General features: G+C 38.6%; 1 protein-coding gene across 1 annotated transcript in view; it reads left to right on the top strand.

The window, feature by feature from the left end:
- Positions 1–27,220, top strand: part of MAN1A1 (mannosidase alpha class 1A member 1) — a 139,598-nt gene that overhangs the window by 11,632 nt on the left and 100,746 nt on the right. The window contains exon 2 of the mRNA XM_021547138.4: positions 25,117–25,213. Within this exon, the coding sequence (XP_021402813.3) occupies positions 25,117–25,213 (97 nt within the window). The remainder of the gene's footprint in view (positions 1–25,116; positions 25,214–27,220) is intronic.

Genomic DNA, 27,220 nt, shown 5'->3' with positions numbered 1-27,220 from the left:
CCCCTAAGTCATTAAGAAGCTTCTCTTTTCTAGTCCAAACATACCCAGCTTCATCTACCTCTTTTTATAGGTCATTGTATTCTCCATAATTAAAAAAAACAAATCTATAATTGTTGCAGGGGAGATGGAAACCAAAAACAGGGCTTCCATTTGAGGCACCAGGAACATCACATGGGAAGTGTTGATTGCTTCCTACCACTAGCATGAACTCATGCTAACACTGCCCACTATGCAGTTCACCTTCATCATTGCAAGGATGCCTTGGTTTTTTGTGTTCAACCAGGTGTTCACCAGGACCCCAAGGTCATCTGTCCCAAAGCTGATTTTTAGCCTGTAAGTTCCCATTATATCCTTAGGCATAAGAATTATGCATTTGGTTTTATTTGGCGTCAGGAGTTGGTCATCAGCTCATGGGGTTATTCAGGTGGAGCCCTCTTGTCCACCCTCTTGACTGCTGGAGTTTGAGTTACAGGTGAAGCTGGTGACTGCATGTTTGCCCTTTTGATCGCTTGAACCCCAGAGACACGTCACTCGTAGCTAGTGGCTAGTTAGACTTTGACCTGTTTTCTGCAGTCTTGAGAGTGTCAAGCCAGCCACGTTTTCATGAGTCTTGTCCATTCCTTTTTCACTGCTTAGTGCTAAGGCAGGACTGTGTCAAAATGCCTGCTAAAGTCTGGGAAATTGTGTCTGCTGTGCTGCCCTCATCTACATAGCCAGTGGCTTCATCATAAGTAACTGGGTTGATTTGATACATTTTGCCTCTGGGAAATTTTCCTTGCCATTTGCAAAGGTGCTTTTGTCCTTCATATTCCTGAAAATAGAATGAAGGAGGTTCTGTGTTCTGCTCCATTTTCTTTTCAAGGTTTGGAATAAAGCTGTCTTGTAATTCTCCAGAATTTCCTTCTTGTTTTTTTTCCCTCAGTTACAGTGCCTGTTTGGTTTGGTCCTTCATTTGTTGCTGATGTAAAGGCACCTCCTTTCCCCTGGCGACTTCCAGATGAGTTTTGGCTTCCTCTTCCCTGGTGCCCAGCCAGTGTTTCTCAGTTGCTGTCGGACATCTCCCTTCATCTCCTCCTTCCCCTCGTCTCTTCCCTGGGGGCTTGTGCTCCACCTGAGCAGCTCCATATGCAACCACCACTCTCCTGATGTGGCATATTGAACATCAGTGAGATCTCCTGGGCACCTTAGTCCTACAGGGGGTTCTCCCATGGGATCCTGCAGATCAGGTCCCTGAAGAAACTGAGCTCATTCCCCTAAAGTTCAGGGTCTTGCCTTCTGCAGTTCTTTCAGGATCGTAATTTCTGCTGTCTAGCATTTAAATAGACTTGGGGTTTGGACGTTTTTCATTCATGCATCGGTTGCTTTGAAGCAAGCTTTTATCCTGGGAGTTGGGATGGTGGAGGAAAATGCCAATGCAGCCTTTCCTGGCTATCTTGCTACCTTTCTGTTTCACTGGGGAAGCCCAGGAGGCGACTGTATGTTAGCTCAGCAGATATTTTTTTATTTAAAAAAATGAGGAAATGTTTACTGGACAAAGAGATTTGGTTAATGCAGGTTAATACAATGACTTGCCCTTAAAATTTTTGAAATGCATGCTATTGATGGAAAACAAAGCTCTTAGTTGCATCATTTGCCACTTTTGTGGCTATAGATCCGTGATTAGCACACTGACACAGTCTGTGGTTTTTTGAAATATCTTTCCTCTGAATACCTCTGGTCAAAATATCAGTCACCTGATGTTTATACATTGCAGATATGAAGCTAAGGGCATGAAAACTAACAGAGTCATTTCAAAGTTGGCATGTTTGGAATTTGTATGGAAACTTACATGGATGCCATTATAGTAGGTTTAAAGTGCAGTTCTGTCTAATTTCTTTTTTAAGAGTCTAACTGCTAACATGTATTTTTCAAATAAATTTCCATCTGCAGTTTCTGACTTATTATGGGGTTTACAGGAGGAACTGTAAGTATTTTTACAGTGGGGTTGTACTATTGAACTACATACTGATTCAAAAGAATCCAACTCATCAGCATTTGATTTTTCTGTCACTTTTGACATCATAAAGTGGTCTGCCTTTACAGAAGCTTGGTTTTGAAAATGAAGTCTTTTTTTACACTGCCTCATGCTCAATGTCCAGACCACTAGTCACTTCTAAAAGGGTTGGTTTCCAGCATAAATAAATGAATATCCCTTCAATTTGACATACTTCTTCTGATTTTGTGATGGGAGAAGCAAAGCTCCCTCTGTCTATAGCAGGGACTTTATAGCCTTCCTTTTGCCCCTGATTTATGATCCTTTGTTGTGAGAACAGTAACAACACATAGTTTCTATTTGGCCCTATAAGTGTAAAAAGGTAGCTGTTTAAAACCTATAATAAGTACTTTTAGTAGGTACTGAGTAAGTCTGGGGAAAGGGCTTTGAGGTTTTAAAGAAGACTTAAGCTTATTTTAATTTTCATTAGACTATTTTTTTCTTTTAAGTTTTTGACTGTACCTGACTATGGAGGCTTCATTTCATCAAGAAAGTACATTATTTTGGATTTTCAGCAATTCAGAGCAAGACCAGTGGCTGCACCTGTCCACTTCTACATTTTTGATCAGTGACTTGAATCAAAAATTCAACATTTTCCTGCGTAAGGCTGATCCTGTAGTCTAAGCTAGTGAAGTCACACCATTTTGATCTCCTGCACGTGAAAAGAAACTTTTAGATGAATGGTCACCTGGTGGGCACTGAGCGAACTTTTTTTTTTTTTTTTTTTTTGTCAGCTGTGGTCTTGATCATAAGAATGTAGAGGACACAAATATTAATGGAGCTATTTTAAACACATAGGAGTGCACTGCAAGGTATTGCATGTGTTCATTTCAGAGTATCTCTGCAGCTTCATGGTGTGCTAATTGCTCATTACTGTGTTCTCTGATGGGGGGGATTTTGCCAAGTCTTTCCTTACCTTTTCTTTGAGCATAGTATTTTTGTGATGCCAGTTTTATTCTGTATTTTTCATGAGGAGTTTTTCTCACTTCAGATTCCTGCCACTGTTTGTAAAATGTGTATATTTTCTAAGGAAGGCACAGGACCAGTGGCTGATGCCAGAGACAAGTCTCCCAACCAGCTTTAGAAGTCCCCTGTGTTCATGTGAATGCTGCAGTGCAAATAAATGCGGACATGATCAGCTGCCTCAATGACAGACACACTGAAGTATCTGTTTTACCAGTCCTACCTTATGTCCACATACAGAAACATTCCTTGAGAACTTCGTGGCTGATTTTACTGAGCATCACCAATAATGAATCTCTTGTGCTTGGTAGCTTGGTTACCCTTAATCCTGTGTTATGTGGGGAACTTCTGCAGGCTATGAATGTGCTATTATCTAGAAGATAATAACTTATTCATAATTTATTTTGGATATTCCTGCTATGCTGTAATATCTGATTTCAAATATGCTATTTCTAGGAAGCATCCTGGGTGGCATTGTACATGCTGTAATCAAAACCAGAGGGAATTTGTTACATGTTATATTTTTTTCTTCCTCTCTCCTCAGTTTCACTCAGATTTCAACTTCAGCCTTTTCCATGGACTTTACTAAATTCCACAAAGATGTTATGTATAGGAAAGAGAGAAAATTTTCTGATGGGATAAGGCAAACTTGCTCATCTTTTGTTTGAAAGCTAGTAACTGGGAATGTCATGAATGTGACACATTTTACCAAGGAAATCGGCATTTAAGAGCATTTGGAGTGGAGGAAGATTTGTATGTGTCTGGATATATAAATCTGTATGTTTGTTAATGAGAAAAAGCTCATACTCTGATACGTGGAATTATTGGCAAAGAAGTAAACTCAAAATTGTAATTTTTACGTAGCATGCTTTTCTATAGTGTGAGTATTTCACAGCTGTTCCTGCTTGTGTGTGAAACTGAAACTTGAGAAAGGCCCTTGTTTTGGCTGGTGCATAGGGAGGAAGTGTTTAGCTCAGATGATGAAAGGTAGTTCTTGAAACTTAGTATGGAGCTGTATATAAAGGTAGACTGATGACTATTGTATGAACTCTAATTAAATTTTGTATTATTCCTGTATTTTGCCTTTCGCCCTTTGGACTGCTGGGAATAAAGAATATTTTTGGTCTTCAGAAGGGCTATTACCAACTAAATATAGACCTCTTTGGGCAAGAGTAGTATTTGCTTGCAAGTCAGAATATGCTGAAAAACAAATTTTATTCACTACAGCTTACTGAAAATTCTTATCAGCAGTTCTCAATAAGCATTTTATACAAGGTACTTGATAAGAATTTAATTTCTACACTTAATCCACAAAGTTAATTTCTCACTTTGGGACATTGCTCAGTTTCCTCGTGCTCACCAGCTTTTGTGAGATGGTTAATATTACTGAAGTAGCAATGACCTCAGTAGTACCTCTAGGCAAATTTAGAAATCATTTGGGGTTTTATAGCAGCATTTAATTTCTCTTAGCATCTGTCTCTAAACCCACTTGCTTCTACTTCTACAGAAAAGTAGGGAAAATACGTATTGTGAGGAAAAAAATGATTTTTGGATTTTCATGACCTTTTAAGATCTGTACAGTCAACCACTTTCCCCAGATCAGCACAAAAACTCATGTTCTTTTTTATTCTTCCTTGGACATTGGCAGTACAGTTAAAATTCTAACCAGGTGTGGTTCTGCTAGATCAGAGCTGGAAGCAAATTCACCAAAACCCCACTGCGTTTTTGGCACACACTTTGGCACTGAAAAATCATCTCTCTCTGAAGTCACAGTGTGTGTGCTGGTGTTATTCATAGAAGAACATGCATGTGCACTTGATGCCAAGCCTTTTGGAGCACAGGGGGCAAACGTTTCTGAAAGTGAATGAAAATCGTGGAATATTTGTACTTTTCCTTGAAATTTGCGCATAGGTTGAACATAAATTCCTTTATTTACTTTGTAATGTGGACTAAAGCCAAGCTAAAACTGTAGTCCACTTTGATCTGTAAAAAACATACCTTCCATTATGAACAAATTATTACAGTAGTTTGCTTCCAAGAAGAGTGTTATTGTACAGAGATGGGATCACTGAAAGATCCCTCCATCTGGGGTGAGGTATTTGAACTCTCCCACTGTCTACCTTGTAAGGTAGCTGTGACATGATGGCATGGAACTGGCATTTCCCAATGATTTCTTCAGGCATTCTAATGTCCCTTCATTAGTGAGAATTAGAGGGACCACTGCAGTAAAAGTGAGTTTCCTTTGTTTATGGCTGTATCTGTTGCTTTCAAAAATAGCAAATGATGCTCCACACAGATTGCTGTTCCTCCAAAAGAAAGCAGTAAACAATTTCTCTTTAAATCAATGAAAAAGACACCAGACTGCAAATATTAAACAAGTTTTTCAGGGCATGTGTTTTGGAAGACTATAGTTTTTGAATTTGAGTTTATTTGGTACTGTCACGAAACTTCAAATGCAGACATATTTCTGAAGTGCTGCCTCTCTTGCAGACCCTTCATTTGACATTTTGCTTGACACTGCCTTGGGTTTAGTCTGCAGTCTGATTACAGCACTCACTTGCACCAGCAGGCATTATTGACTTTTGATGCTGACTTTATATCTTCCTCAAAAAATGTAAAATACTTGGTCAATATTTAAGCTTGATTATTTCTGCTCTGGCATCTGGTTGTTACCTATTAGTAGCAAGCAGCAGAGACATCATATATAAAGGTAGGCATGAAGTGAGGTAGAGAATGGAAAGTCTGAGCTGCTGCATATTTTAATTATAGCGGTGAATTGTGGGACCAACTCTCTGGCTTTCCATCTTTGGCCAGAGGTGGTGATATGAGAGCAGTTCCAGTAGTACCATGCACCAGAGCAAAGCCTTCTCTCCTGTGTTATACAGCCCAAAGGCTTTCCTGCCATATCACACTGCTCTTGAATTGGACATGAAAAGCTCCAGGCTCTTCAACACTCCAGCTGGGGCCCTGACTGGTGTGGCACTTCTGGAGGGGTCTGCTTTGATGTAGCTGGAGCAATGGTTAGTGACCTATTTCAGAGTCAGTAGCAGATGAACACACTGCCTAGTACCTCTTGTCAAAGCTACTACACTAGTACATATAAAAGGACTGAGCTCAAAGCTGATTTTTCCTCAAAGAAATGACAGCCTTAAAAGAATATAGGCTATTAATGGGTGCAAGTAGAATACAAGGAAATGAGTCTCTTGTGTTCATCTGGGTCAGGCAGTGATAGAGTTGGCTTGTTTGTTTTTACGACTGACAGATGGGACAATAAGACTTCTACTGCAATATTCACATCAGTACTTTGTTGCCTTCCTTAGCTACTGCAGGTAAATTTTTAACTCTCAATTAACCATGTCAGCTAAAAGTTTGCAAATATGCTTAACTGACCCTGGGTGGAAGTCAGATGCCCACCAAAGCTGCTCTGTCTCTCCCCTCCTCAGCTGAACAGGTGAGAGAGAATAGAATGAAAGGCTTGTGGGCAGACATAGGGAGAGGGAGAGATCACAGTCACTGTCATGAGCAAAACAGATTCAACATGGGGAGATCAAATCTGATTAGGGTAACAAAAAGTAAACCCAAATCTTAGAATACCTTTCCTTCACCCTTCTTTTCTCCCTGGGATTAGCTTCACTGCTAATTTTCTTTGCCTCCTCTCCCTCCATTGGTGGAGAGAACAGTGAATGGGGTCTGTGGCCAGTTCATCACACATTCTCTGCTGCTCTTTTCTCCTCAGGGGCAGATTACTCGCACTCTTCCTCAGCTTGGGGTTCCTCCAGCAGGAGACAGTTTTTTCCAAACTTCTCCAACATGAGTCTTTCCCACAGGCTTCAGTTCTTTATGAGCTGCTGTAGTATGGGTCCCTTCCATAAAAAAAGCAGTCCTTCAGGAACAGACTGCTTTAGTTTTATATGCAGAGAGTGATGTTCCATGGTATGGAATATCCCTTTGCCCAGTTCAGTCAGCTGTCCTGGCCATGCTCTCTCACAGCCTCTTGTGCACTTGCTGACAGAGTCTGGGAAACTTGAAAAGTCCTTGACTTGGGTAAGTACCACTTAGCAACCACAAAAACATTGATGTGTTATCAATGTTAGTCTCTTACTGAATCCAAAACTCAGCACTGTGCCAGCTACTGAGAAGGAAATTAGCTCCATCCCAGCCAAAATCAGGACACCATTGCATACAGGTTTTCTATCCCTTGTGCTTGGGAGCCCTAAATCACTGGACACTGGGAATGATGAATTGTTATGATTAACAGGAAGCAACTGGGATACATTATGTCCTACTCTAAACAAATGATGTCAGAACCTTCCAATGCATTTAAAACAAACTTAAACAACCTAAAAACATTGCTAATTACAGATCCAAGCCACAATGTTCAGATGAGATCTCTGTGTGTGGTCAGTTTTCTCTTTTTCATGTGGAGAAAATATGATTCAGCATTTTGTGAAAGTGAACAGACAAAACAGACTTAACAGATGTGTCAGGAGGGTTTTTCAAATGGTCATTGCAATGAAAAACCTATGTAGTTTTACTTTATTAGTTCGAAACACAGCAACAGAAGAGCATTGGAAGAACTGACAAGTCTTTCTCAAATTCTTTGAGTAAAACATTTCACATTTTTGTTCAGACCAACAACTATTTTTTCCTTTCATTTTTTGAACAGAGATAACTGTGAAAGAATAAATTCTAAGAATGAAACATACTGCAGTTTTGAGATGACTGTAAGATGCTGTCTAAATAGCTCATATGTTCAACTTCTGTGGTCAAAAAGGAACTTTGTGTAGTTCTGGTGAAATATTATATCCTTAGAAGGACTGAAACCTCTGTTGTCCTAAACTGATATCTTAGACAGCTAAGGCATGTTAATTTAACATGCTAAGTGTTATATTTGAACCCTTAAAAGTTCTGGATTTCTGCAATTTGATCCTGAAATCAGTAAATGTATGGAGACTGAGATCATAGGCAGGTAACCTGCTCATCACTGAGAGTCAAAAATTGCTGCTCATGAACACGGTGTGAAAACTAGATACTGTGATAGCGCATGGCTATTTTATATAAAGTTTTTATGGATGGATCAAATTAAGGATTTCAGAGAAGATCAGAATTGCTTCCCTATGTTAGAATGCAGGCACTAAGATTTAAAGCACATTAGCTTCTTCTAATTCGAAAATAGTAGATAATTAGAAGGAAATATATCATACATTTCAGTCAAGTCTATTCTCCACTACAACAATCTTTACCAAAAGGCATAATAAAAGTATATGTTGTTTCAAAATTTTAAGATTAAATAGAGTCTCTGTTTTTTAGGAAAGCACTGTAATTGGGAGAAGGAGGTAAGAGTAAGACATCCCTTTTTCTGGTGTACTTAGTGGTGTTATTTACATATATTCTGAGAAATATTCCTGTTTGTTGAATATAAGGTACATCAAATGAAACTACTAGGTGATAAAACCAGAAAAAACCTGTTCTTTGCACATTATGTTGCAGAGCTGTAAAGATCATTCTGCAGGATGTTATGAATATAAAAAACTGAAACAAGCTCAGAAAACAGTTGAGTAATTTTGTGGAAGAAAACTCTACTGGGCATTATTAATCATGTAAGCATCACATCTGGCTCCAAAAGTCTTTCACTCTGAAGCTCTGAACATTCCTATTACTCATAGGAAGTGTTTATTTGCTTGTACTATTCATAAGCATTTGTTAGGGGTAGGAAACTGAAGTAGATAAGCCTTTTAGACTCTAATCTAGCAGTCATTTTTTGTGTTGACTATCTTCTGAGAATTGGAATAGTTGTCTGCCTTGTTGTCTGCCTGAGAGAAATCTATTTTTGAGACAGGAAAAACAATCAAAAACATGTCCTGAGTAAAGTTATTTGCATTGTTTCAGGATAGTACAAACAGAATTCATAACTTTCAAGAACCGAGTTCTGTTAGTATTGCCCAAATGCTCAGTGAATGAGCTATAAACCTGGGGAAAGGTCTGCTCCATCTGGTATATTTTAAGACCTCGGGAGATCCTCTCTAGTTGTTCGCTCACCTGCAGGAGGGAGAGCACCCAGCTGCCTCCTCACTGCATGGATAATGTGCCCTCAAACACCTGACTTGTCCCTCCTTGCATTGCCTTCTCCTGTTCTTTGCTTTCCAAGTTCTTTCCATTTGTCATCCTCATCACATCCCAGTTAACCAGCCTGGTTTCGCTTTTCTCACTGCTCTCAACCCTGTTAAAAGCCAGCGGTGTGTTATCTCTGTTGCCTGCCTGCCCTTGGTGCCGTGGCCGCCGTGTCGCGGTGCCGCAGGACGGGGTGAGCCCCCCGCGTGGGGCTGCTCCGTCACCCGCGGCTTCCATCGCGCGCTTGCTGCTGCGGTTAGCTCGGCAGAGCCGCCTCCAGCCTGGCAGCGCCTTGCCCCTGCTGCCCTGCCGCACAGGGAGTCTGGCAGTCTGCCACCCTCTGCGCCTGCACCCCCAGAAAGCTTGCAGAGTAATACAGTTCACACATACCTCAATGTTTATGAAGCTGAAGATGTAGCTGGAGGTTTCCTAAGGTCTTTCTATAGGGGTAACTACACCTGTTTGCATTGGAGATATGGGGACTTGGAAGCTGGAAAAGGATGAACTTGGAAAAGGGGTTGAGCCCAGAGCCGGACAGAGAACATTCCCGGTGGAAAAATTTGCAATATAGGGAAGAAATGTGAGACTAAAGAACAATATATTTATTTTCAAAAAATGTTTCACCCAAAAGTAGAATCTTCAGAATTTACAAGAGCTGCTTGCGGGCAGGCAGTAAGCCAGAAATGAAAAGTGACAGGACCTGTCAAATGGGCTGCTGGGGAGGCTCAGTCCCCGCCTGCTCTGCTCTTCAGCCATCAGCCTGCCTGGAAGGGGCTTGTCAAATTCATCTTTCTATCCATAACAAGTGAAGCTGATGTGTTTTTTGCTTGTATATGTTTGGTTGGTTGGTTGTTTTCCGTGCATTGAGTGAGAGCTGTTTATAAACATGGGAAGTGGATTTTCAACTTCATCCCTGGCTTTACCAGACACTTTGTAGCTTGGTGACCTGACATAGGTATTTTTTTAATTATTATAATGACTTTGATGTTTTCCTTTCACTTTTGCTATATAATTATGCTTATCTTTGAAGCATATCTTAGAAAACAGCTGCAGCAAACTCCCTATATTATTTTCATAAGATGATTTGGGTTGGAAGAAACCTTAAAGATCACCTAGTTCCAAGCCCCTAAAATTTCAACTTTAGGCTGAACTGTTTGAAAAGTTTGAGGGAGAGCAAGGACTTTGTCTCATCTGTTCTGTAGTTTACACTAAGTACTCTGATGGATCTTCTTGAGGAATCTTAAAATGCACGTGAGGAATCAACAGAGGTTCTGGGAGACTTGTGTGGGTTTACATGCCTGCCTGAAAAAAAGCAAGAGTATTAAAAAAAAGGAGCGGCTGGAAAGCAAGTCACGTCAACAGTTTTTCCTTTCTTTTCAGTAGCTGCCTTTCCTGTTCCTTCGTAGGAGGGGTCAGAAATTGCAGGTAGTTGTTGAATGCATTGTATTATGGAGAAACATTGCATTTTCTATATCTTTTTATGGTAGCTTATGTATTTGTGTGAAGCACCATATCTGCTGAGAAACTGTAAGTCTAGATGGCAGGGAAAAGCTAAAATTTTCACCCATTGTGGAAGATGGGGTTGTTTAGCCCGGAGAAAAGGAGGCTCAGGGGTGATGTGATCTCTCTCTCCAACTGCCTGGAAGAAGTCTGTAGTGAGATGAGGTTACTCTTCCCCAGGTAACAAGCAGCAGGACAAGGGGGAATGGCCTCAGGTTGCACCAGTGGAGGTTTAAGTTGGGTGTTAGGAAAAGCTTTGTCGCAAAAAGATTGTCAAACATTGAAACAGGCTGCCCAGGGAATCCCCACCCCTGGAGTTTATTGAAAGATAGTTGTGATGCTTAGGGACATATTTTATTGGTGGTCTTAGCCGATCTCAGTTAATGGTTGGACTTGGTGGCCTTAGAGGTATTTTCCAACCTTAACGATTCCGTGACTCTAATCTAAAGTCTCTACTGGGTGTTTGGGGTGGAAGTCATCTCCTAATAAAAGTCATCATGCCATTATCTGTGTTACAGATAGTGCAAACTAAAATTACATTCCATTTGTGCTATGAAAGCTGTACTTGACGCACTTTTTGTTAACAGCTTACGAAATGCAGTGTGTAGTTTGGGCCCCTCTGACCATCTGCTCTCTCAAATCCTTCAGTATCTTGTCAGGTTGTCACTGTATCTTCTGGCCATGATTCTTTAGTGTTTGCCTTTTCAGTGACGAACCTAATTGTTCCTGTGTTTCATCTCTTCCTTTTGTCTTCTGCAAAGTCATTCAGGAACAATCCTTACTTTTTTCATGTCTTTATCTTGTTGCCCATTATTCATCCTTTCCATTGAGGAAAATATTTTCATGCTTCTTAATTAAATCCTTTCTTTTTCTTCTGTATCCTCCGCTGCCAGGAGGTGTTTGGAACAGACCACTAGTATCCTTGGTGGCTGTTTTTATCTCATAATGGTTTTATGGGTTTGCATTAATTTTCTTGTACAACTGAGCATCTGATTTCTTTTGACTGTGATGAAAACATGATCACAGGCATTCTCCATAAGTCTGTGAAAGTTCTTCCCAAACTTACATGGAGCTGATGAACTATTAATCATTCTATGATTTTCTATATCAATTATATCTGCTTATTAATGAGGAAGATTTGGATATATAAGAAAAATACTGTGTAAAGTACTAATATGCTGTGAATAGCACTGGAAGAGATACTAGCTAAGGGTTAAATTAACTTTAGTACATAAAAGCAGACTTGTTTAGACTTCTAAGTCTGTTCTTAGGCAGTAGCCTTCCACAAAAGGATTCATGGCATAGTTGTACTTTTCAGTATAAAGGCATCATTTCCAAGATGCCCTCATTACTCCAACCTGACAGAATATAGATACCAGTAGGCATGTTTCATCTGTGTATGGGGAAAGTGTCTTACTACTATTTTTGCAGATGTGTTTACGGGAACTAGAAAGTTAATTTGCCAACCCAGCCAGTGTTTGTATCATGTATATACTGTTGTATTGGAGTTAATCAAAGGCATAAGGTCCAAGTGTCCCGTATTTGGGGAACTTGACCAGCGCTGATTGTGTCAGGATCCACCAGCCACTTAATCGAATAGATGTTTCAAGAGGAAAAAAAATGCCCCACGAAGAATGGTAATGTTTAGGCAGCTTACAATATCAATTTCAATTACTGTGATAAAACTGCTGAAGGAACGTTTCCTGTTTTGCTGGTTATTTTGTTGTTTGCACAGCTAGATGTCATGATTAATCTACAGCAAGAAATTTTCACCTTAGAAAGGTTGCTACTATGTAACCCATGTTTCCTGGAGATAGGGCCACAGAAATAAATACTTCTTAAAATAATATTTTTTCTGAAATGAAATGCAGCCCTAGAAAAGCTCTTTGATCAAGTCTGACCAAGATAAGTAGATGTAAATGTAAAATGGGCAGATATCATGAATTTGTAGATGACACTGGATCTTCATCACATTTTGCCAGGGTTTGACTATCTTAACTGTTCTTCTTGGATCTTTCTATACTAATGCCATAAGTAGATAGCTCTTACTTCCTGTCAGAAATGAGCTGGCAGTGTTTTGCATAGCTGATATATTTTTTTCGATATAGAAAATACCTCGAAATATTTCTGAAGCCTGGGAAAAGGCTTTAACAATTCATGATTTTCATCTGGAATATTTTAAACAGCCACAGTCTCAGGCTGAAATTTGAGTTGTATCACTGTTGATCAGGAAAAGCAATTCAATTCACTTGCCCTGTAAAATGTGCATAAATATGTGCAATCCATACTGAATTTGGTGGGATTGCGGGATAACTTGGTCTGGAGGTATGAGAAGGTCCTTGATCCAAGGTCAGGCAGGTCTGCTTAGGTCTGTGCCTCCACAGTGCTGGAACCCTGCAGAGCAGAGCTGGCACAGCCCACACCTCTGCCTCCCTGGCTCCTTGTCCTTGTGCACCATCTGAACTCTGCTAAATTTCAGTAAGTTCTTACTGGCCTGTTCTCCAGCCTGTTTTGACCTCTGCCAACAGCAGCCCTGGCTCCCAGGTTGGATTTTCTTCACCCACCCCAAAGTGGTTGCTTACAAGCTTGGCAAGGTTGCACTCAGGTGAACTACATAATATTCTTCAGGTGTCACCTGCTTTTGGCCCAGGTGTAACTGGTTTTCAGCTGCTGGGAATCAGCCCCATCCTTTTGCCCTAATTCCAGGATATTAGGCTGAAGAGACTTTCTAGTGGTAGAGGTAATGATGCAGACTTAGCCCTTGATCCATGCAGCAACTGCATATCTGATTAATCTATGTAAATACTCTTCAGTGAACAAGCTCTCTGACTCTGGAAAGTGCAGTTTCACCGTGGCCACAGTAATGAGCTTTAGCAGTGAAGTACTCTGGCTTCTCTAACTGGATTCTGGAGAGAGCAGAGAGGAGGGGAAAGGAAGAGCTGGCCTTTTGTCAAAGCTGGTGGCCTGAGGATGGGTGAAGTATTTATTGTCAGTGCTCAGCCTTTTTGAAAGTGCCCTGCACTTCAGGAATTCGGAGGCAGCATCAAGCTCTAGTATGTTTCTCATTAACTGGGAAACTCTAGTAGCTTGTTTGTGTTTTTACTTACTGTTACTAGCCATTTAACTTAAGTTGGTAATGGCCCCAAATTGACTAATACTGCATGACTCACAGTTTCATTTTTTTCTTAAGAAAAAAACTGCAATTAAAAAAACATTTAAAAATACTTGCTTCAGTCAAATACAAGTAAATAAAAGAAAATACGATTAAAGAAACATTGCTCTTAGAAAATACATCTGAAATTTTGCCTTTCAATGCCAGTCCGCCATTCATCTCACCACTAAAACTTCTTACCATCAAGGATACTGTCTTGTCACTTCCAATTCCTTGGTAGGGAAGCAGGATTGTGGGATGAATGTAGACTAATTTTGCAAGAGGGAAAACTTCAAGAAAGTTGTTGTTGCTTTTTTCAGTTGTTGTTCCTGTCTTAAAAGACATGCTGGATAGACCTGGATATGCTGACAATTTCCACTTAACAAGGTGGCCAAAGCTTTGTTACTGACTTCAGCAGCAGAATAAAATTCAGATGCATATAAGGGGAGATTGAGATTCAAAATGTGTGAAAGTATCTTATTTCATTTTTGTGTATGTCAATCATGCTCTGAAACAGCAACTTGAATCACCATGACGTTAATAACTTCCTGTGTCTGTGTTGCATTGCATAACAATGCTTATTATTGTATTGCTTACTTTTTATTTGCGTTGCCCCTGCTGAGATTGGAAGCTTCACTAGCAGCATGGCTATGGAGTGCCAGGTACCTAAAAACAAGTAGGACATACAGTTCATGCCGTGAATAATTTATAATCTAATTAGAAGCAAAACTTACCAAATCATTTCTTAAAGAATAGTAGGGAAAAGAGAACAAAAGCATGATTGTATCATACAGGTGCAAGAGCTGAACTGTTCACACTGTTCAGCTTGGGAGTTCTTGGAAACTGTAGGAAGTCATAAGCAGACCAAGGAAAAAAAAAATGACACTGAGTGGGATGAGTCTATGTATACCACTATTCTTCTTAATAGTAGGATTTCCACAAATTGCTTTCTTTTTGCCTTCCCTTTTATGACATTATTCAAATTGTGCATGAACTTCAGAGGCTGCTACTCATTCTGCAATTTCTTTATACAACTCTTCAATGCTTTCCTGTTTAAAGTGAAAATATTTGAGCTTTCTTTCTGATTATTGTCAGTAATGAACAATGACCTCAGTTCCTCTGCATTACCTTATAATGTCATGTGTTTTGCTTTTAATGGGTGTTTGATTAACACAAAACATCTTTTTGATCTGATTCTTAAAAAAATAACAGTAACTCTCCTTAGATAAAAAACCAGAACAATAGAGCATCACTGATTTATCCACCACAGAGACTTAAGAAAAAAATAAATATCCAAACTGCTGACATAATAGGCTGTCTGAAGAAACATAATCTATCTCTTGTCCTAGTGATATGAAAATACTTTTCCCCTGTATCTGTTAAAGAGCCCATCTGACTTTTTATATTAAATGTTGAAGAAGACAGCCTTGGAGAAATACAGTGGTTTTGAGTGACAGGCTGTAGGCTTCATTTTTTTTCTGAAGTGCAGATCTTGGTAACTGTTGCTAAGTTGTAGGGTAGAGGCTGTATGGCTTGTTCTTTCAACTGCTCTTTTGTTTGGAACTGGATGACTGGACAGTTCAAGATTTCTGTCTTGTTTATGAATACAGACATAAATGACAAGTGGCGTAAGTTAAAAAAGATTTTCAGTTATTAATTTAAATTGTGTGTAATTTCACAATACTGCACTTCAGTATTACATTTTCTTTTCTTTTTCCACTTAGTCATGTAGTTGGTGGGAATATGTGGTTGGTTCACCCACTAGTAACTGAGAGTTGGAGGAAGAAGGAGTTCAGCAATATCCTAATTGATGCTTTCAAGGCAGATATTTTCAGGAAAAACTATTCAAATGTCTACATAACATACTCATATCTTAACTTACCTAGGAGGGGAAATAAAAAATAATAATTAAAAATCAAACCCCTCAGTTGATAAGGAAATCACATTTTCTTGCATATCTATTTTGTTTTCTATACTTTTGGTGGAAGACAACTGGATCTGAGTGAATGAATCTAAAACTGAGCTAAAACTCATGTACTCTGGCTGGTTCAAAGTAGGATGGATGCTGTTATTTGGATAACTATATGGGCAAGATTTTGAACTACCCTTTTTTCTATTTCTCTGAAATAGATTATTTCATTTGGCTGCAATTAAATGGACTTTTGGTTACAATAAGTGCAAGGACAGTGGTCTTTGTGGGAAGGGCTTTACATTTTTCTTGGCTCCTTGATTAGTCAAGGAAAGGGTCTCAGGATATTTCTGTGCTGCACAAAATAGTTTGTTTTTCTTGCACTATACTGGTGAGATGGCCAGGTAAGAAGAAGGTTGTAGATATTGACTAATAGAATATACTGACTGAATGCTACTAATATAAGAAGTGTGCAGGTAAGCTCTTCTTTCCTGAAGGTCTTCCTTCAGGTTCCTCTGCCTTGCCATTCTTGTGTCTTCTACTAAAATGAACAATTCAATAGTTAATGCACTGTAGCCTAGCTCTCAGAAGCTAATAGTAAAATATTCTGGTATCTCCAGTTTTTCAGTAAATTCATAATTTTAGCAGTATATTACTGTTAAATTAAGAGATATTTAAATTATATTCAGTTAACAATGAGAGGTATGCCTGACAAATGGCTAAAACGTGACTTGTTATCGTGGACTAGTTTCATGTGTCATACAATCATTTTTCAAATTAATTTTTTTTTATGTAGACATCGTAGCATAAGGGCTGCTGCTCTTATTAGTTATTTCTTACATGAAATAGTCTCTTTTTTCTTGTGTACTTGTGCATTAAATAAAATATTCAGTAATGGAAGAAGTGTAGAAAATATCTTACCTGCAAATTTCCTGTTCTCTTTAGTTACCTATTAATTAGAATTCTTGTTACTGAATTAATAGGATAATTGATTCCTTTTAAAATGAGTAACAGAATGAAGCACTGTGCAGAGTCTGTCCCTGGTTAATAAATGATACCCAGAACAGTATATGATGAATATTAGTTGGATAGTTTAATACTGTCCTAAGGAGGCTTACAAGATACTGTGAGGAATTGAAAATATAAGAATAGAAGTTTATCTGTAACTTAACACATGAGGGAATAATACTTAGTGTTTCTGTAAGGCTTTCCATTTGAGGAGTTTGAAGTGCTTTGCAATACAAAAGATGAATTAATTCTCAGAATGGGCCTTGAGATTTTCTATTACTTCCTCTTTTTTCCTATGCAAATGCTAGATTTTTTTCTTTTAATTTGTCCTTTTGGGCAAGAAATGAATTATTTGTAAGACACCTAAGTGTGGAGGAGTAGTAGTATTTTGCTTGCATATCCCTTTAAGGCAGATCATTAAATACAGAACCCTGTGAAGTATTCCATGATATGATGTGCATGTTTAATATTAATGGAAGATCCTGTAAATCAGTTTGGCTACCTTAGTTCTGTTGTCATGGTAAGAGGTAGGGGTATTTCCCCCATGTTGTGCCCTACACTGGGCAGCGCTGCTGGATGAACCCATGGGTTGTTAGGAGTCCTTCATTCCTATCACACTGCTCAAGGAAGATGTGAGCACCTAAATGTTCCCCAAACCCTTGTGTCCTGCTTAGTGGAAAATAGTGACTGGGAATCCTTGTTGCTGGCTCATTAACTATACTAAAATCTCCCCTGTGGCTTTTCTTCCCTGGGTGAAAGTCCCATCAGGAAGCACTCACGGGAACTCCTCCAACCAACTAGGGCTTCAGAGCATGGTTATCATCCACCTCCTAAATTAGAAATGGTTACACTTCGGCAGTGAGTATTACACAAACATTGACACTGTGTGGTTTGCTTTTAACTCAGGATGATGCCATTAGGAAATGAGGTTACAAACACTAGAAATCTGTCAAGCTCCTGATTTACAATAATATTCCTGCTGACAGATAAGTGATCATTTATATGAAGGTTCATAGTGACAGGATTTATTTTACATGTCTTGAAGGAGAAAAACAGATTTCTGTTGCCAATAGAGAAAGGGAGTCTGTCATTTATATCATCTGTCAGATTCAAGAGAAAAAAAGAATAAACAGCATCAACTGAGATGAACCTTTATACATTTGAGATTATTTCTTGAGCTCTGTATCTGAAGTAAGAAATAGTAACAGAAAATAACTTAAAATAAAATTTAACTATAATTGCTAAGCTTTAGTTTGCAAATTAACTTGAGACACAATTCTACATGCAGAAAACAGTCATCTGGATAGAAACCTGTTTATACTAGTTTTCTAGTGGACCTTAGTGTTCGATTAAAAAGTTAAATTTAAGTTTCATTTTATGGAAAGTTGCTTATAGGGAATTCTGTCAGCAGTAAAGCATAACAGTAGACAGAGTAACTGAAGGAGCCTAAAGCAGACATGTACCTCTGTTAGTCACATCTGCATGCTTGCTTAGATAAGGTTATGAAGTAATCAGTGAAGAAGTTACTACAGTAGAACACCTTGCATCTTTACCTGGAATTTCCACTATAGAGCAAGTCTGAACACACTGTGAATACTGATAAAAATTACTTAAAAAAAAAAAAAGAGTCAAGGTAGTTATTAGTGATCAAAATATTTCCAGATGGAAAAGATATTGGAATGTGTAAGGATTGCATGCAGAACTGCAAGAAAATATTGAAATAAAAAGTTTAAAGCACTACCAAAGTAATAACAGTGAATATTGAGAAAGGTAACAAAGGTCACGCTCAGAAAAAGGGAAAATGTCAAATGAATTTGCAATATAGTTGTGCTCAATAATCCTAGAAAAAGTGTTATGCATTCAGATAAAAAGTCACCTATTACTTCACGTTTTTTAGATGTGTATTATTCAAGAGAAGCTCAATAAACTCAGTTAATAACTTGTATTTCTTTAAAGTGCAACATTACACTAAATATCATTGTGAAGATGATGGACCACAAATGTAATACGTTTGATAACTAAAGAAACAAAGAATGTGTATTTTCAAAAATGACTCACTGTGGTAATCAGTAGCTTCAGTAAGAGCATATTAAACAAAGCTTTCATATATACAGCATAGTTTTTTGAAAGTGATAGTGAATCAGCTGAAGGTGGATCATACAGTTTTTCACAGAGAAATCCTAATTGGTGGCAATAATTTCAAAGGTAGTATTGCATTTGCTAATAATAAATTCTTATAATGTTTTTTTCAGCTGTGCTGCAATTTGTTTGGTACTCAGTGGCTGTGAAAACAGTTGAGAATGTGTTTCTATGGGCTTTGGGCAAGGTGACTTAGAGAGTTCCTTCCAACCTCAACCCTTCTGTGATTCTGATTCACTGAGTCTTAGCTTGTGGGTTAACAGTAATAGGAAGAAAGTAAGAATATAAGGCTTTCTAAAACTTGAGGTTTTGCTAATATTGATGTAATATTTCATCTGAGCAAAGAAACTGGAATGTTGTGTTGTGGTCACAAACTTCCTGCACTGCTGCAGCGCTGTGGTGGGTTCACCAGGGCCAGCAGCCCAGCTTCCACACAGCTGCTGGCCTGGGTGAGCTGCAGGAGGGAACAGGAAGAATGAAAGCCAGGGAACTGGAGGGTCAAGATAAAGCACATTTGTTATGTGAAAGAAGGAGGGGACAGGGACAAATGGTGCAAAGGCAATCACTCATATCCTCCCACAGTCAGACTGATGCCCAGTTGCTGAACAGCAGCCACCTTGGAAAACTGCTCTTTCTTCCTTTGCCCCAATATTTGTTGCTGAACATAATGTTAACATGGTAGGAAATAACCCTTTGACCAACTGGAGTCAGCTCTCCCAGCTGTTCCCCCCTCTCAACCTTATAGCCACCTCCTCCATTCTCCCTCTCAGGGGGAGTGAAAAAGGGGCAGGAGCTGGAAAAAGAGAAAACCTTGCTGTTTAGCAAGTGCTGTTCAGCAACAGCCAAAACACTGTTGTGTCATCAGCGTTATTTAGGCACCAGTTCAAAACGCCATATGGGCTGCAGTGGTGGATACTAACTCCATCCCAGCCAGACCCAGAACAGTCCTCAGCCATGCAAGTTGATTTGTACAGGAAGAAAGTTCAGGTGGAATGCCTGTCGAGGTTTCTCACTGATTTTAAGGACTTCCTTAGCATTGCTGATACTGTGTAAAAATGATGTTTTAGTTCCAGCAGCAAGGAGAGAAGATGCAGGGAGATTAGCCTCAGTAGTAGTTCTGGTAAGGAGTTTAAAAGATGAGAATAACTTTAATGTGTAGAAATATCAGTGTAAACTGAGAAAGAAAAGATTATTTAAGCTAGAGGTGGGAGTTAATAGAGACTATCTAAACTGTTACATTTTCTTTAGATGTTAGTTGCAGGGGGAGGTTTGATTTGGGAGGGAGTTGTTTGGCAGTTTTTTGTCTCTTAATTTCTTGAACTCTCAGTTCCCTTAGTCTTATGCCTTCCTTCTCTGTCTTGGCAAGATTTAAATGGCTCTGTTGAAGGTCAGGATGGTACTATTTCAAGCAATTAATCCCTTTTCTGCTTTAATATCCCAGTTCTAATAGGTGCTTTAATTCTTTTCCTGACATCCTCTTTTGCATCTCCCCCACTTGTATGTAACTGCTAAAAATAAACCTTTTTAAGTTATTATTTTTACACCACCTGGTACTGCAATGGTTTCCATCTAAACACCACTATTACTGTGCTGATTCAGCATTGCTGTTGTTTTCTGTCAGCGTTTGACTAGAACTGTATTTTGCAAATTCCAAGTGACTTTTATGTCCTCTCTAGGTGTTGTGTTAGATTGCTTTGAAAGATGACCAACAAATGGGAGTGCATTATAATCATCTTTTAGTTGGCCAATATTAGGGCTGCAGGAAAGGGTTTTGTTTCAGCTTTCACAGAGTAAGGACCTGTCAGTCTCTTCTAGAGTTTGAGGTTCAGTGAACCTTTCTGGGCTCCCCAGTTCAAGAAAGACAAGGAGTTACTGGAGATTGCTTAGCAAAAGGTTATGAAGATGATGAGGGGGCTGAAGCATCTCTCTCTTATCAGGAAAGGCTTAAGGGAACCTGAAGAAGAGACAAGAGAGATGGGATTGTATCAATGCATACAAATATCTTAGGGTCAAGATGGGGTCACACTTTTCAGTGGTGACCAGAAACAAGATAAGTGGCAATGGGCACAAACTGAAACACAGGAAGTTCCATCCAAATGTGAGGAAAAAAACATCTCTACTGTGAGAGTGTCAGAGCACTGGAACAAGCTGCTGGTTGTGGATTCTCCTTCTCTAGAGATACTCAAAACCTGCCTGGACAAAATCGTGCAACCTGCTGTGGGTGAACCTGCTTTAACACAGGGGCTGGAAGTGATTGATCTCCAGATCATCTCTCCTTTCATCCCAAGCATTCTGTGATTTTTTTTTTTTAATGTGGTAAAACTAGAAGGACTGAGGGATGCTTCTATTCAAATGTAGCTCTGCCTATTAACATCCTGGAAGACTAATATGGAATTATTTAAAATAATTTTATTAATTGTACTGTAGAGGAGTTTGACAGTGTCAAGAATCATCTAGTCCAAAGCTGTTGGAGCCTTCTTCACTGGGAATTTCTCTTTCTAACATCATCAGTAATGTTGTGTTGATACACCAGATATTCTCTGTAACTGTGATCTTTAGAAATTTTAAGTGAACAGCACTTGTACAAGTAGTCAGAGATACGATCAAAAGACTCTTTGTGAATTACCAAAAAAAAAAAAAAAAGAAAAAAACCAGGAGATAATGATTAGGTGATATACCATGCAAATAAAAAGATGAAGACTGGAAAGATAGATGGATTTCTCAAGAAAAAACTGTTAAAATTAATTTCTGAGGTACCAATGCTAGGAGTTTTGCCTAAGCAAAGAATTACCTTGGTGATCTGGGTCTATTAAAACTGCTCTTCAATATTTTAGAAACTTTTCATTCTTGCATAGAAAATGAAGCTATTTATAGATAGGAAGTTAATATAGTGGGAAACTTAATATAGTTTTGTAATTTCCATATTACAAAAGTGGGAAAGAATGTAGAATATTTCTGATGTATTAAATCCTAGAAATTGAGTCTTCTTGATAGGTTAGATGCTCAAGGTCGCTTGTGTAGCAAGACAGTGTTGATTAAGGTAGAGTTCTTTGGCTGTGGTATCTGTGGGCTCTTTGCCCAGTAACAGAGTAACACTACAAGCTAATAACTTTTTCTGAAAGAACCATTCACGGTTGTGTCTAGTTGGAATGACTTGTTTATTTTGAAACACTAGAGGGCTCAGTGCTTTGGGAGCTGGCTTTTGCTTTCCATGTATGTCCATAAATTTCCAAATGTCTAAGCAAGGATGTCCTAAACATACATTTTCTTAGTAGTAAATTTACTCACTAACCTCAGTGGCTTTGTCTTAATCTAGGCTTTCTGGAAGAGTTCTAAAGAACACTTTGATTATACAAAAGAGATTAATTTGATCAGCTCAGTAAATTCTGGTAGGGTTTTTATACTGGAATATGTCCTTAAGTTTAGGCAGAGCAGTGCTTTTTGGATTATTGTTTGTTTGGGGTTTTTTTTGGTTTTTCTTGTCTGCTTGGCTTGCGGAATCCACACATTGTAATTTCCTAGGAAGCAATTAGATAAACGTACCTGAGTAGAATGGGAGTTAGGAGAATGGAGGAAATTTTTGTAAAAAACCCCCAACAACCCTTCTGATGTTCATTAGCACAAAATAATAAATATTATTAGAAGGTAGTGTTTACTGTCTGGTTTATCTTCCTGTCTTACTAGCTAGGGGTTGATGAGTCATTTCTGCTACCAAATCACACATACATTTATGATACAATATGATTGAAGTGTCAGTCCACAGGGAAAAACTAAAGGCAAGTTGAACTAATGTTCTGATTAAGTGTAGAACATCTTGTAGCATCACATGCTTTGTGGCTGTTGTGGCTGGACTGAACAGGTCTGGATTTGTTCCAGCCTTTCCTTCTTGGTAACTCTTATACCCGTGACAATCTGACTTGGGAAATCAAACAAGACAAAATTGATACTCAAAGCAAGAATATCACTTGCAAAAGTTTCTGTTTCCTGAACTGATTTGGTTTGGGAATAGATGACCACTGTATTTCTTATGCAAAAGAAGAAGCATAGATGTGCTAGGAGAAAAAGTATGGAAAAAGGATACCAACATCCAGCAGTAGTGTAGTGTCGGTAGTGGCTTGAGCAATTATAATGTTTTTATAGTACTACATCTTTAGGTCCTTTGATTCAGGCCACTTAATTACAAGTTTAGTTTATTAAAAAAAAAAAAAGTGCCCTTTTGTGTGGTGTACCCTGATTAAGATTAAGCAAATGAAAAGATTCTGATGTGATTGCATGGGAAAATAAGCTTTGACAAAGCTTAGGATTTAGCCTCCTGAAATCTCTGAGAATATGTATGTTGCTATCTAATGCTGAGCTTGCAGGTCTGGGATGTGATGGCAGGGCAGAATAAGTCTTTCTTGTATGATAGGCAAAATTACCAGAACATTTCAATTGGTAAATTAGAAAATACAGTGTGGACAAATGATTGGTTTCAGGCAGTCTTGATTCTTGTAGCCTGGGATTGTGGAAAGCCCATATTGATAAAGCCAGCCAGTTGGCTGCCTATTACCAGTTGTGCTTTGAGACAAAAAGCCCCATCCTGGGAGAGTTCCTGAGCCATTCTCCAAGGAATGGACACAGTTCCTGCCATCCAGCATATCACTGCCATTCATGGCCTGAGACCATTTCCACAGGGCCTCTGACTTGCTGCCTTTCAGCTGAGATCTGACACTGGGCTAATCTTTTGGTTGAAAATACTCACATATTAACTGCTGTTGCCAATTTTTGTATTTGTAAAGCTGGGCCTGTAGTGTAGATTAACATCTGTGAATTTTCCTGCAGGATAGATGTGCATTTTTCCCTCCCATTAATAGTGGAGTAATGTTTGTTCTCATGAGTAAAAATCTCTTGTCATTTATTATAGTATGGCTTAATGCAGATTTTTAATTGACATAATTTCTCTGAGGTTTGAGCAAAGGAAAGAGGAAAGGAGAAAGTGCAAGATTACTATTATCAGCATGTCCCAAGGCTTCTGCTTTTAAATTTAGGATTGTAACTGTTATTTAACAAAATTATCCTTGACACACAAGGCCTCAAGAAGAGATCTGAAAGCAAGGACAGAGCAGTGTTGTCATCTGACAGCCTGAAGCAGTATCTCTGAATAGGTCTGAAATTGTCACTTTTTCTCTAGAAGATAACCTCTGGCATTCGCAGCACTACTCTGCCTTGTGGAAAAGGGGAGGAGGGACAGCAAGGAGGCAAAATATTTCTTTCTGTTGCATAAAGTAATGCTGCTTGTGGTGATCTTTAAAGAAGACTATTCCTGCACAGGTGTTGAAACTGGTGGTTGCCAAGGGGAGGTGTTGGACCTGCTGGAGTGGCAGTGGTTTGTCACCAGGCCTGCAGAGCTGTGTGCATTCTTCTCACCACATGTTTGGGGAGGGGTACGTGGGCTCCTGGACATGCACCTGGACCACGCTGAAAAAGGACAGTTCACACCAGATACATCTGGTGATGGTAGTGGAGAGTGTGAGCTATTTTTGAGTCAGCCCACTCCCCTGACTTCTGTGTGGATGCTCCCTGCTCTTACCATTGCTCTTGCTGTGCTGAGCTCTGCAAGGCTGTTTCCCAGAGCAGTATTTTTCTGTGGTGCACCTCTTCTTGTGCAAAATATGATTTGGTGGTGATATGTTAAGTTGTAAAGGTTTTCGTCTCGATGTGCAAAATGACACATGAAAGTAGCTACAGGTGCATTTATAGTAATAAAAAGATTGTATTGTAAAAACCTCAAAACATTTTCTAGGTGTTCTGCCTGCTCGCTTTACCATCCTTCTGTTGTTACTAGCTGTGCTGAGTTTGAGCCAACTAGTTTTATGCAAGTAGGTCTCTGCCAGAATCTGAAAACTACTGTAAGCTTTATGTTCACCTTAAAGAATCGAAAGGTTCTTGGGGGAAAACCTTATTTAAAAATGCTACTTCCCTCAGTTTCTGAGATATATGCTTAAGGGAAATGAAATCTCAATTTAATTTATATATGATACAATGAATTCCCTTCCTAAAAATTAATTATTTTTGATTGTGTCTCAACCATAAGCTTGTAGGTAAGAAGAGTGGAGAGGACACTTGTAGCAGCCATCCCACTGCTGCCTGGAAAACAGTGCCACTGTTATTCTGTATTGAATATTTCATAGATCTAATGCATAGAGCAGGAATTTGGTTAAGAATTGAATTAAATGTTTTTAATATTGAGAATATTCTCAAGTTGGTGTTTGCTGTGGCTTCTTGCTAAATCAACATTATAATCCTGCTTTCGTTTCCCTACAGATGATGAAACATGCCTGGGATAATTATAAGCGTTACGCATGGGGATTAAATGAACTGAAACCCATATCTAAGCAAGGACATTCGAGCAATTTATTTGGTGAGTAGAGTGTATTTTTGTGCTTAGTGACGTTAGCATAAAGCAGTAAATCAGCTGAAAAGCTTATAAGTGATAAACATGTTTTCTTTCGCCTCCCTGTCATGCAGCATGATGTTTCTTGCTTCTGTTATGTGTAAAAAAATAACAGTAAATGAAGGTGCTTTCTGTGACTTTTATAGATTAGTGTCTGAATGAGAATAAATGGAGCATGGCATTGCTGCATGATAAAAATATAGTTTTGCTGGAATAAATACTGTCCTGTCCTAAACATTTACTGTGGAAGTCATTGATGCCACATTGAATAAGTGGGGAACTAAGGGGGAGGAGGTGGAGAAGAGGAGAAATCCTATACAAGTAACAAACAATACTCTCTACATTCATGAAGGTAGCTAAATTGGTGTGCAGTTCTTAGGAATTTATTTCCATTTCTTAAAAAAATGTGTTGATTTGTACCAGACTCCCTTATCAGGCTTCCTTTTTCATTAATATAACTGTTGTTTGCACCTCTAAGTATTGTACAGGAGATGTTAAATAAAGCACACGTTGTTGTCAGTGTGGAACAAATATGGGACTGAAAAGTCCAGTAGGAGAGGCGCACTGTAGAAATCCAGTGTAATGAGGCAAGACCTCCTCAGTGTCCAAGTGGGACTTGTGGCTGAAGAGAAAGAGCATTCTGAGGAAGGATAAATATGAACTGTCATAATCTTCAGTTTTGCAGAAAAATGAAGAATTAAACTGTTTGACACCAATTTTTCTATTCAAATAGCTTGTTTTCCAAACAGAAAGCTGAAAAAAAATTACTAATTTCTATAGCTGAGACAAAATCAATACATTATTTTGATTTTAACAAGAACTTACTTTGTTGAATGTTTGCAAAAGATAGCTTGAAGTGGAAACATTTCCTAAAACACCCTAAATAGAGCACTTATCAAATCCCCAGCTATATTTGGAGGTTGCTTAGAGACAGCAGTTGTGATTACAGAAATAAGTTGGAAAATACAACATCTACATTGATCTTGTTGCACTGCTTGGATACACCAATGTAACATCAAAAATGTTAATAAGTAATTATTATCTAGTTAGTTATTGGACTACTTTTTGAGTTCTTGAAACCAGAGTAGTTTAAGTTAACTTCAAGGTTGAGTCATCATGCTTCTGTTTCCTTCTCTTCTCTAAAAATGAAAATTATTTATTGTCTTCAGGAGAATGATAATTGTGCGATTTAATATATTTGAGGAACTATTTAATGGAGTTCTGTTTTCTTGCAATACAACAAAATATCATAAAATTTATCAAAAATTAAAACACCCAATGTCGTTTCATTTGAAATCAGAAGTGGTATAAAAATTTCTAAGGTTTGAGTTAATGATAATATTGCATAGATTTTCAGAAAAAGCTGTAGATGTATGAACTTGGGAAGTTGTTAAGCAGGAGTTCTGTGGAAATTGCATGAGTTTAAGTCACTTTAGGCTTAAGTCTCTGAAACAGAACAAGTGTTGAATTGAAAAATAAAACTGTATTTAAAGGAGTGAGAGCTAGAGTCAGTGTAAATGCAGATCAGTTTCTCATCGTGGTCATCTGGTATATGATCGTGTTGGTGAGGAGTTTTCCTTAGAAACATCTTCAATCTTATTGGTCTTGGTGCAAATCAAAATAAACATAAGGTCTCTTTCTGCTGAATTGCTTTACAGAATACCAAAAGAGCAGCATATCTGCAAGCAGGTCTGCCTCATAAGTTACCCTTGCCCAAATCCATAACTACCTTTTGTTCTTTACAAACAAAACCTTGTTTCTGTAAGTGTCCTCAGATTATTAGATCTGATCTGTACCTTCCTGTTTCAATTCAACAAATGCTACCTTTTTCATGAAACAATAAAAGGGTGATCTGTTTGTGTTGGGTTTTCTTCCTTCATGAAAGAACAGACAAGTTTCCTGATCTTCCTTGTTTCTTATTAAAAAAAAAAAAAAATTGCAAATGGTTGACTAATTTAAGGTAATTCTGAATTG

Source organism: Lonchura striata, chromosome 3 (assembly GCF_050655825.1).
Source record: "Lonchura striata isolate lonStrDom1 chromosome 3, ASM5065582v1, whole genome shotgun sequence".
In the NCBI taxonomy this organism is placed as follows: Eukaryota; Metazoa; Chordata; class Aves; order Passeriformes; family Estrildidae; genus Lonchura; species Lonchura striata.
Note: the sequence above shows the minus strand (reverse complement) of the source record. Positions and strands in the feature narration are given on the sequence as shown.